Source organism: Echinops telfairi, unplaced genomic scaffold (genome assembly GCF_000313985.2).
Source record: "Echinops telfairi isolate 266 unplaced genomic scaffold, ASM31398v2 ScPeMD7_9;HRSCAF=40, whole genome shotgun sequence".
NCBI classification, from domain to species: domain Eukaryota; kingdom Metazoa; phylum Chordata; class Mammalia; order Afrosoricida; family Tenrecidae; genus Echinops; species Echinops telfairi.
In genome coordinates this window covers 23,768,403-23,779,389 of record NW_022103906.1, presented here as the reverse complement: position 1 = coordinate 23,779,389, position 10,987 = coordinate 23,768,403, and the positions used below count along the sequence as shown (strand labels likewise).

General features: G+C 53.1%; 2 protein-coding genes across 2 annotated transcripts in view; one reads left to right on the top strand and one right to left on the bottom strand.

The window, feature by feature from the left end:
* Positions 1 to 1,309, bottom strand: part of LGI3 (leucine rich repeat LGI family member 3) — a 9,144-nt gene extending 7,835 nt beyond the window's left edge. Inside the window, exon 1 of the mRNA XM_004707689.4 lies at positions 1,304 to 1,309. Coding sequence (XP_004707746.1) covers positions 1,304 to 1,309 — 6 coding nt within the window. The remainder of the gene's footprint in view (positions 1 to 1,303) is intronic.
* Positions 1,310 to 8,046: 6,737 nt separating this feature from the next.
* Positions 8,047 to 10,666, top strand: SFTPC (surfactant protein C). Its single transcript, XM_004707591.2, has 6 exons — positions 8,047 to 8,088; positions 8,930 to 9,088; positions 9,412 to 9,534; positions 9,759 to 9,869; positions 10,218 to 10,363; positions 10,512 to 10,666. The coding sequence occupies exons 1-5, from the start codon at positions 8,047 to 8,049 to the stop codon at positions 10,353 to 10,355; spliced, it is 573 nt and encodes a 190-aa protein (XP_004707648.1). The 3' UTR covers positions 10,356 to 10,363; positions 10,512 to 10,666.
* Positions 10,667 to 10,987: the final 321 nt, after the last annotated feature.

Below are 10,987 nucleotides of genomic sequence, written 5' to 3'. Positions count from 1 at the left end.
GCCGCAGCCGCAGCCGCAACTAAGGGCCCGGCTGTCGTCTGCGCACCGTGCGCCGGCTCTTGCCCTCCTGCGCCGGCCGCTGTCCCCACCCTGGCAGCTCCTGCGGGCTGGCTCAGGAGAGATGCGCGGAGCTGGGGAGCCAGGGCTGGCCAGGAGCGGGTGGCCGCGGACTGCGGCGGCGGCCGGCGGGGGCGCGCGCGGGGCGGGGTGGGGGAAGTCCCGGGCCCGGGAGCAAGCAGAGAAAGGAGCCCTTGTGGGCCTGTGCTGCTGTGTGCCCCAAAGGCGGGCACCGAGGCCATCTGCTGGTCTGTCTGGTGCCCAGGGCGTCTGTGCGTGGAGTCATGTGTGCGTGTCCACAGGGGCATCCATGGGTTGGGGGTGACTGCGTGTGCACACCTGCTTCTGCGCCGCGTGTGTCCCTTCCCTCTTGGGGTTTTCCTGCATTATGCCGCCTGCGACTTCGTACCTGTGTGTGGTACCTGTGTCTGGCCCTCTAGGGGACACAGCCTCTAGGCAGATGTCCGTGGGTGTGTCATGGATGACCTGTGCCTCTCTAGGTTGGCCTGCACATGTGTGTCCACAGAGCCCCTGTGTGTGTGTGTGTGTGTGTGTGTGTGTGTGTGTGTGTGTGTGTGTGTGCGCGCGCTCACATGTATCTCCCTGGTGACTGAACAGAATGCGCCTTTGTGTCTCTGAGCCACTAAGGGACGCGGTCATTGGAGGCCGAGTGGGAGCATGTGGAATTCTGGAACATTTCTCACTACACAACCACAGCTTGTTGGAGCTCCGGAGAGCCTTGGCCGGTTTCCAATTCAGCCCTTTGTTTTAGAGATGAGGAAACTGAGGCCGGTAAGGAGAGGCATATGGCCAAGCTTCCCATCAGACCCGCCCGTGTGTTGTAAACTGGACACAGTCCTCTCAGTCTCATGAGGTTGGTGAGATGAATCCCCTTTCACAGGTAAGAAAAATGAGGCCCCCAGTATCCGGAGGAGGAAGTGACAGGGTAGGGTTCTAAGTCCATCAGGAAGAAGCTGAGGCTGTCTGCTCCCAGAAAAATGTACCATCTCAGAAACCCCAGAGAGGGTCTCCGCGAGTGAGCATGGACTTGGTGGCATGGGTTGGTGGTCCCTGGGTCTAACTTCAAAGCTTGCTGGCGTTCTACAAGAGGAGTTTTCAAAGTGTGGTCCTTGACAACCTTTCAGGGACTCCCTGGGGTCAAGACCATTTTCCCAGTAATATTGAGACACCATTTACCTTTCACACTTCCATGCACTCACAGTAAAACAAGAAGTGGAAAACTCACCGCCATCGTGTCAACTCTAGCTCAAATCGACCCTAGAGGGCAGGGTAGAGCTGCCCCTGCGAGTCCCTGAGACCATGACTCTTAGCGGGAGTAGAAAGCCTCGTCTTTCTCCCAAGGAGCTGTTGGTGGTTTTGAACTGCTTCCCTTGTGATGAGCAGACCGACATGTAACTGCGATGCCCACCAGTGCTCACAAAAGTATGGAGGAATTTCCCAGAAGCCACATGGTATCTATTAAGTCAGAAAGCATTAATAAGAGAGGTGTTTACTAAGACAGTTATAAAATAATGGTATTCTTCTAATATATATTTTTTCCTTAAAAAAGTCATTTACAAAAAATTTAAAAAGTCATTTACATTGACAATGTGTTTTTGTATGTTAACTTAAAGTGAGTTTAGGGTTACTGTTTCAAACTAAGAAATTAAAAGGTTTTAGTAACAATAGATGCATGGATAACCCACATAGCCGAAAGCTCTCCCAGTTCCTTGATCTTGTTTGAAGAATATAAGGGAGTCCTGCAGACAAACAGCTCGAGATCTGCTGCCCTTCATACATCAAAGACCCAGCACAAACAATCATATCGATGTGAATGGAGGGGCAGGGGGAGAAGTGGAGTCCCAAAGCCCATCTGTAGTCAATGGGACATCCCCTCACAGAAGGGTCACAAGGAAGAGACAAGCCAGTCAGGGTGCAGTATAGCATCAATGAAACATACAACTTTCCTCTAGTTCTTTAATGCCTCCTCATCCCCACTATCATGACCCCAATTCTACCTTACAAATCTGACTTGACCAGAGCATGTACACTGGTACAGATAAGAGCTCTTAACACAGGGAATCCAGGACAGATAATCCCCTCAGGACCAATAATGAGAGCAGCAATGCCAGGAGGGTAAGGGGAAGGTGGGGGAGAAAGAGGAGCCGATCACAATGATCTATATATAACCCCCTCCCAGGGGGACAGACAAAAGGAAAGTGGGTGAAGGGAGACAGTGGTTGGTGTAAGACATGAAAAAAAATTTATAAATTATCAAGGGTTCATGAGGGAGGGGAGGGGAGGGGAAAAATGAGGAGCTGATATCAAGGGCTCAAGTAGAAAGAAAATGTTTTGAAAATGATGATAGCAACATATGTACAAATGTGCTTGACACAATGGTTATATGTATGGAGTGTGATAAGATCTGTATGAACCCCCAATAAAATGATTAAAAGGAAGAACTGCTGCCCTGCCATGCAACCTCTCAGAGGGAGGGAAGTGGCTGTGTCAAGAGCTCATAGCTAAAGGGCAAGGGGAGCCTGGAAGTCAGGTGTCCGGGGCTCCTTGTCCAGTGCACATCCTCCATCATCCCAGGGTGCTGAGATGCCTAGGTTTAAGATGCTTCCCCAGCTGTCCCTGGCCCCTGCCACCAAAGGAGTCTCCGGTCTGAGCTTAAGTCTGTCCTCTCTCAGCCAGGGATGCCCCTGCCTTTGATGCCTGCTCGCCACTGCCCACCCATCTGCTCAGGCTGCCCTCCCTATGACAGCTTGTGGGAAGGGAGCAGTGGGAGTGGGGAGGGTGGTTGGGGCAGCTGGGCAGCCGCCCCCACTCGTCCCTGGCACGGCTCTGCCCAGCACACAAAGGGCAGAGTGAATCCTCTTGCATACCCTGCAGCTGAGAGGCTGGGAGAGAGGATGAGGAGGAGCGTACATGGAAGGGGGGGATCCCATGGGACTCTCCATCACCCCTGACTCTCAGAGGGGTTTAACTCAGAGACAGACACAAAGTGGGCATCTCAGTCCTATTCTTAGCTAGCAAGAGGTGCCGTGTGTGCGCGCGCATGCGCATTAGAGAAGATGGTCATGATAACTGGATTTTCACATCATCGTATGTGTGTGTGTGTGTGTGTGTGTGTGTGTGTGAGAGAGAGAGAGAGAGAGAGAAATAGAGAAGATGGTCATGATGATGGGACTTTCACATCATCAGATCATTTCACAGATGGGACACTAGAGCCCAGAAAGACAGGAAATCACACGCAGAGCCCAGAACTGGCTGTGAGACCACTTAGCTGGACACAGACCCAACACGTGACCTAGTGATGGTCTGCTGAGAGCCCCTTAGTGCTGGTGACACAGTCTTGTCTTTTTAAATTTATTTAAATTTTTTTTTCAGTCTTTTCTTTTTTTTAATAAATCATCTTATTGGGGGCTATTACAGCTTGCATAACAATCCATACATGCATTGTGTCAAGCACATTTGTACGTATGTTGCCATCATACTTTTTAAAACATTTTTTTTCTACTTCAGTCCTTGGTATCAGCTCCTCATTTTTTTCTGACCTCCTTCACCCTCTCACCCTCATGAACCCTTGACAAATTATAAATTATTATTATATCTTACACCATCCATTGTCTCCCTTCGTCCGTGTCTCTGTGGTTGTCACCCTGGAGAGGGGTAGATGTCTATCATTGTCATCAGTTCCCCCTTTCTTCTCCCACCTTCCCCTGACACAGTCTTTTGGATGGTAGAATACAATTAAATCTCAACACCACACCTGCCCCGGGCCCTGTGGACCAGGTCTGCAGTCTAGTTGGGAAGACCAGGCACCCAACCGCACGCATACCCACAGCTGACAAGAACCACAGTGTGGTGAGTGGAAGGAGAGTCCCAGAGAACGGAGAAGGCCCTGTGGGGGAAGGGACATCTTGGAGGGATGGTATTGGCTCTGGCTTTTACAATGAGGGATATTGAGAGAGGCGGCAAGATTCTGGGGGTGGGCTTTCCAGGAGGGAGAAAATGGCTAGAGTCGAGGTCAAGAAGGAAGGAGGCTGGAGCGGACTGGGGTTGGGCATAGTCGCCTCGATGGCTAAAGAGGGAGATGGGAACTTCATGGTTGAAGAGCCATGCGATGCCTGACCAAACGCCCTCTTCCAAGGATTCAAGACTCTACCCAGCTGGTGACAGCACGTGGAAGTGGAGGCTCCCCTTCCTTGACCTGACAGCAGACAAACATCGAGTGAAGAAGAAGGAAGAGATGGAAAAGAAGGGATGGCAATTCCGGAGCTCGGAGAACGACATGTAACCTGAAGGCAGCCTTCCAGCCATAGGAGCCCCCAGGAGAGCAGCGGCTTCTCTCTAGGAAGAGACCCCTTCCTCTCCCGACACCCACAGGTGATGGCAGGCCCCAGCACCTGCTCAGAACAAGTCCCTCAACTGGACACTTCGGCCTCCTGAGATGCCCGCAGGGACCCCGAGATGCCCGCAGTTCTCCCGCTGGCCCGCTGCCCACCTGGCTCAGGCCCAGTACTCGTGAGTCAGCCGATCAATCCCACTGTTGCCAGGACAACTGAAGGCAGGAGCGGGAGCCCTGGGGAGCTGACAGGGGTGGACACTGCAGGGGGGCTGTCTCCAGCATCTGGCACCCGGGCACAGCTGAGGCTAAGCTGAGAGGAGGGTGCTTCTCCCCACTCCCCCTGAACAGTGCCCCCTCCCCCTCTTCCATGCATCCTAGGACACTCTCCCTGAGAGAGGCTTAGGCAAATATTTAAAGAGGACTGTTGTGTGGTGAGGAGGGTGATGGGAGCAAATATTTCCCTTCCCTCTGCCCTCCTGTGAGGGGCTCTCGGCTCCAATGCCAGGCTGTTGTGCAAGCTCTTGAGTGAAGGCCCTCCAGCTGGTCAGGGTGTCCTTGTGGGCACAGGGCGCCTGTCAGGGCTAGCGAGGGAGGCCAGTTCATGATTAAAGGTTAGAGCCAAGGTGTGAAGGACCCCTGAGCAAGGGCCAGGAAGGGGCTGAAGTGTTGGAGTCAACATGGAGGAGGGTCAGGGAGTCAGGTGAGGGGTGAGGGCTATGACTTACACACACATGAAAATTTTGGGGGAAAGGGATGGTAGAGAACACCTGGCCCATAGTGAAAGGGAGCCCAGGAGAAAGAAGGTCGCCAAACTCAAGTCATGAGTAGGCTTGACTCAGTGGAAGAGGCAGGGAAACGACAGAGGGGAGTAGAGAAGGCCGAGGAAGGCCTGTATTGAGTGAGCGGTAGGCATTCTTGGGGCTAATTTGGCATCCAACCAAATAACCCAGACCTTTGCCTTTGAGTCAATTCTCACGCCACGTGCTATAGAGGAGAACGGTGTACATCAGATTGTCCTGCCTGTGGATCCGTACAGAAGCCAACCACTACCAGCCGGCCCACTCGACCATGGCCCACAGGATGCGGCTGAATGGCCGACTTCCAGATCGGTGGTTGTACACTATCTATCTCCACCACTCAGGGACCTAACTGAAAACAACACAACACAAACTCACTGCCATTGAGTTGCTGCTGACTCACAGCCACCCTATAGGACAGGGGAGCACTGCCCCTGTGGGTTTCTGAGACTGTCGCCGTTTATGAGAAGAAGAAAACCCATCTTTCTTCTGGGGAGAGGTTGCCGTTTCAAACTCCTGACCTTGCAGTTAGTAGCCCAACATGTAACCACTGCTCCATCAGGGCTCCTCCAGGGAACTAGTTGGGGGTCAAGGCATATAAAGAGAGGAGCACAGAGGAGTAGGGGGATAGGTATCAGTGGGCTGATTCAAGGTCGCAAAGATTGGGAACAAATCAACCACCACACCTAGCCCTGCACATGGCTTTCTGGGCGTAAGAGAGAAGTGACAGGCGTGGGATCTGCCATCAGCTGTCTTCAGCTTACAAACCCATGAGGGGATGAAGTACACGGATATGAGCTAATGGCTCAGTGGATAGAAGTCGGGAAAGAATGACTAGGGGTAAGTCCGAGGTTAGGAACCCCATTGTGGGAGGAAGTGTGGGCATTTCTTTCTTTCTTCCTTCTTCTTCTTCTTTTAAGGTAACACCTGGCTTGTCCTGGAAGTTTCTGCCCCCACAACCTTATTCCTTCTTTTTCTTCTTATTGTTTTTAAAAGAAATCATTTTATTGGGGGCTCTTATAACAATCCATACATCCATTGTGTCAAGCACAGTTGTAAACATGTTGTCATCATCATTTTCAAAACATTTTCTTTCTCCTTGACCCCCTTGGTATCAGCTCCTTATTTTTTTCCTCCCTCCCTTGTGAACCCTTGATAAATGATAAAATTTTTTTTTCATATCTTACACCATCCACCATCTCTCTTCACCCATGTTTCTGTGGTTTGTCCCTCTTGGGGGGGTGTTATACGTCAATCATTGTGATCAGTTTCCCCTCTGTCCCCCCACTGTTCTTCTACCCTCATGGTCTCACTATTCTCATTATTGTTCCTGAGGGGGTTCTCTGTCGTGGGTTCCATGTGCCGAGAGCTCTTGTCTGTTCCAGTGTGCATGCTCCAATCTAGCCGGATTTGTCAGGTAGAATTGGGGTCATGATAGTGGTGGTGGTGGTGGGGGGCAAGCATTAAAGAACTAGAGGAATGTTGTATGTTTCATCAGTGCTATACTGCACCCTGGCTGACTTGTCCCATCCTTGTGACCCTTCTGTATGGGAATGTCCAGTTGTCTACAGATGGGCTTTGGGTCTCCACTCTGACCCTCCTCATTCAAATTAATATAATTGTTTTGGGTCTTCTGATCTCTGATACCTCATCCCTTCGACACCTCATGATCACATAGGGTGGTGTGCTTATGCATGTAGGCTTTGTTGTTTCCTTGCTAGATGGCTGCTTGTTTAACTTCAAGCCCATAAGACCCCCGATGCTATATCTTCTAATAGCCGGGCACCATTAGCTTTCTTCACATTTGCCTATGCACCATTTTGACTTCAGTGATCATCCATGTAGGGAAGGTGACCATCACAGAATGCCAGGTTATTAGAACAAAGTGTTCTTGTATTGAGGGAGTGCTTGAGTAGAGACCCATTGTCAGTCTGCTACCTTAATACTTAATATATAAATATATGTACATAGACCTATATCCCTATTGTTATACATTAATATATTTATATATATACACGCCTATATTTGCACCTCTATAAATGCCTTTTACCTCCTAGTTCTTTCCTCTATTTCCCTTTACTTTCCTCCTGTCCCATTATCATGTTTGACCTTCATTCGGCTCTCTGTACCTCCTCTAGACTACACTGTACTTAATCAAACCCCACCAGGCATTCTATGCCCTCTTCACCATCAACTTTAGATCTGTTGTTGTTCCCTTGTCCCTAGGTTTGTTGACTCCCCTCTTCCTTCCCCCCCACCTCCTCACCCACGGAGAAATGGACATTTCTGATCCCCCTTAAATGGATGTCAAAGCATCTTCTGCCTTCATCAGTGCCCGGTGGGTCTACAGGCACGTTCCTCAATCTCCTTGCTGAGCTCGTCCCTATTTGGCGGGGGCACGGGGGCATTCTGTTAGGAAATGTGATGGATGGTCCACCGGGCCTGACCCCCGGCTCCCTGAGCGGTTCAACCTTGCAGAAGGACAGGAGGAGCCAAAGAGCTACAGGGGTAGGTGCCAGCAAGAAAGCCAGGTGTTCCAGGAAGACGCCCACGGTGAGAGGTGCAGATTGCCCAAGGACAAGTTTGCTCAGCTCACTAGGTCTGCTCTACTGGGGCCAAGAGGACTCATGTGCCAGGACCAAGGGCCCTTGGATGCTCTTGTAGCTGGCTTATCAGAGCCTTGGTTCTGGAGGGCCAGGAAGAAACAGACTTCAAAGCTGAGGGCTTGGCTGGCAAACAGAAGCCCTGGTCCTTCACATCTGGCCCCCTCTTCCCACTGGTGCATATAAGACCCTGGTCAGCCCTGAGAGATGAGGGAAGGAAGAAGCCTACAGCAAGATGGATGCTGGTAGCAAAGAGATCTTGATGGAGAGTCCACCGGTGAGTGTGATTGTATGAGTGTGCATGTGTGTGTGCACGCACGTCTTGCCTCTACAAGCTTCTCTGGGTCTGTTTCTCATCCAGATTCATCCACTCAACCAGCCACCCAACCCGTTTCCACTGGGTCCATTCTGACTCATGGCAATCTCATCGACCTCTGTGGAAAACCGTGCTCCCCGGGGCTTTCAGTGGCTGGGTTCTCAGAAGTAGATTGCCAGGCCTCTCATCTGAGATGCCCCCGGGTGGACTCCCAACCCCTGACTGCAGTAAGGGGATACACCAAGACCACAGCGAGCCCTTTGGAGAGAGAGATAGGATTGAGAGCCACCCCAGAGGCATATGGAAAACATGGTAGGCAGCATGCAGGCAGACATGTTTGGGAGGCTCAGATGACATTTCAGTGGCATCTGGAAGAATAAATAGGAGCTCACTGGTGGAAAAGGAGGAAGGCATTCTGGGAAGAAGGGGTGGTATGTGCAAGGGCATGCAGGAACGAGGGACCCTGGATCTTTTGGGGAGTAGAAAACAGTGGGGCACAGCTGGTACCAGGGACTTATGGGAAATGGTAGGAGATAAGGTGGGTAAAACAGGCTCCTGTGCGTTCCTCCAAACTAGTCCTCTTTCCTAAGCATCTAGGGGTTTGTTGAAATTCTAGGCATCTTCCAGAGCAGCTCCAGTCCCATCTCCTCCAAGCAGCCTCCTGGGACCGTCTCGGCCCTCCTTCGCAGGCCCCTAGGATTAACTGCCCAGCTCTGGGAGGGTGTGGGAAAGCCTGTGCTGGGAGAGGAGGGGGTCATCCCACGCCCTCACCCATGTCTCCCTGCTTGTCTCATCATTCCAGGACTACACAGCAGCCCCCCGGGGCCGGATTGGCATCCCCTGCTGCCCAGTGCACCTCAAACGCCTTCTCATTGTGGTTGTTGTCGTGGTTCTCATCGTCGTGGTGATTGTAGGCGCCCTGCTCATGGGCCTTCACATGAGCCAGAAACATACGGAGATGGTGAGCAAACCTGGGGTGGGGTGGGCAGGGGCAGAGGGCCTGGGTGGGGGGCGGGGGTCGCACAAGATATCGTTCAAGGGGGACGGAGAGGAGGAGGAAAGAGGCAAAGAGGCAGCACCTGGGAAAGACAGAGGCAGGGACTGGGCACGGGCGTGGCCCGAGCTTGTCCACAAGCCCCCTGCTCTACTGCCTGGCAGCCTGCTCCCAGCAGCATCCTTCCAGCAGCCTGCTGTGTTTGAGTAAAGGGGCCAAGGGTGGGCACGGGTGCTGAAGGGGTGTGTGTGTGGAAAAGGAATGCCAGACAGATTATGCTCCATCCCCAGGTCCTAGAGATGAGCATGGGAGGGCCAGAAGCCCAGCAGCGCCTGGCCCTGAGTGAACGCGAGGGCACCACTGCCACCTTCTCCATCGGCTCTACTGGCATGGTCGTGTACGACTACCAGCGGGTGGGTATGCCTGGACTCTGGGCATCAGTAACAAGAGTTTGCTATACCCACTCAGTTGTGTCTCTTCAGCACATTCAAGTCTCCCATTCCCCAACCTCTTTGCCTCCTCTTGGGGGTGCCCAGGCCCCAGATGCCAATGGGGCTTCCATGGGGCTGGCCAAGGATCGGGTGGGCTGTGAGCAAGGCAGGGCCCTTCCTAAATGAACTCTGGTCCCTGTGCCCAGCTTCTGATCGCTTACAAGTCCGCCCCTGGGACCTGTTGCTACATCATGAAGATGACTCCGGAGGGCATCCCCAGTCTCGAGGCGCTCACTAGAAAATTCCAGAACTTCCAGGTGGGTGTGTGGGTGAGAAGGAATGGGCTGTCTCCCTCCCACGGTTGCTGTGGGGACAATGGGAGATGATGGGTATTGTCAACTGTACAGCACTGTCCCTGGTGGGCTGCCAGGTGTGTGCCCTCCTGACACTCACCTGTACCACTTCTGCCCACTCCCCTGCCAAGTTATCCAACCTACCACCCAACCCAGACAAAACTTCAGTGCTTGTGCCTCTAGCATTAGCCCCTCTGTTCTGGGGAGGAAACGGGCTCAGAGAGATTGCCTGACACACCTGAGGTCCCACAGTAAGGCTGGGGGTAAGAGGAAAACTCAATCCCCAGGCTCTAAATTAGACGTCCTTTCTAGGCCAAGTCTGCAGCGCCTGTCCCTAAGTTGGGGCAAGAGGAAAGGCGCAACTCGGGCTCAGAGTCCTCTGGCGATCCGGCCTTCCTGGGCACCACGCTGAGCATCCTGTGTGGCGAGGTGCCCCTCTACTACATCTAGGAGCCCAGGTGAGCGAGGGCGTGCGGGGGCGGGGTCAGAGCCTGGAGCAACAGTGGTCCCGGAGCGCTGTCGCGGCCGGCCCTGGGCAGCGTGGGGCAGGGAAGGTTCCAAGACACAAGTCCTGGGCAAGCGAACAGTTCTTCCTTTGCTTCACAGGATCTGCGGAAGCCCCAAAAGGTCAGGCAAGACCAGCAAGTTGATCCCAGCCGCCACAGGGACTGGCCCCGGAGAAACGGGAGTTTGTTGGGGGGAGACGAGGGCTGGGAGAGGAGAGGTGTCTCCCATGGGCCAGGGTGTTCCTACCTTAAAGAATAAAGCAGCCTTATTGAAAAAAAGAAGAAAAAAAGAGTCGTGCCTCTTCTATCACCGGGCACCTCCTCCGACCTGGTTCTTGGTGGGCAGCCGCCGAGGGAGGGAAATAGAGCCCCAGGAGCCAGGGGGAGCACACCCCTTCTCCGTGTCCCACCGGCCAGTGGGTGGGCAATGGGGAGCGATCCGCGGGCTGCAGGCGCCCTCCAGTGGTGTCTCCCGAGAGGGAGACAGACAGACAGGCGGAAAGACAGAAACAGAGACCGAGCGTCTGAATCCGCAGGCTAGGGGGACGCGCGAGCCCAGAAACCCCGGGGCAGCGG

Coding starts and splice junctions, on each gene's coding strand:
- SFTPC (XM_004707591.2), top strand. CDS start 8,047: ATGGATGCTGGTAGCAAAGAGATCTTGATGGAGAGTCCACCG. Junction 9,089..9,411: donor GCCAGAAACATACGGAGATG/GTGAGCAAACCT, acceptor CTCCATCCCCAG/GTCCTAGAGATGAGCATGGG. Junction 9,535..9,758: donor TCGTGTACGACTACCAGCGG/GTGGGTATGCCT, acceptor CCCTGTGCCCAG/CTTCTGATCGCTTACAAGTC.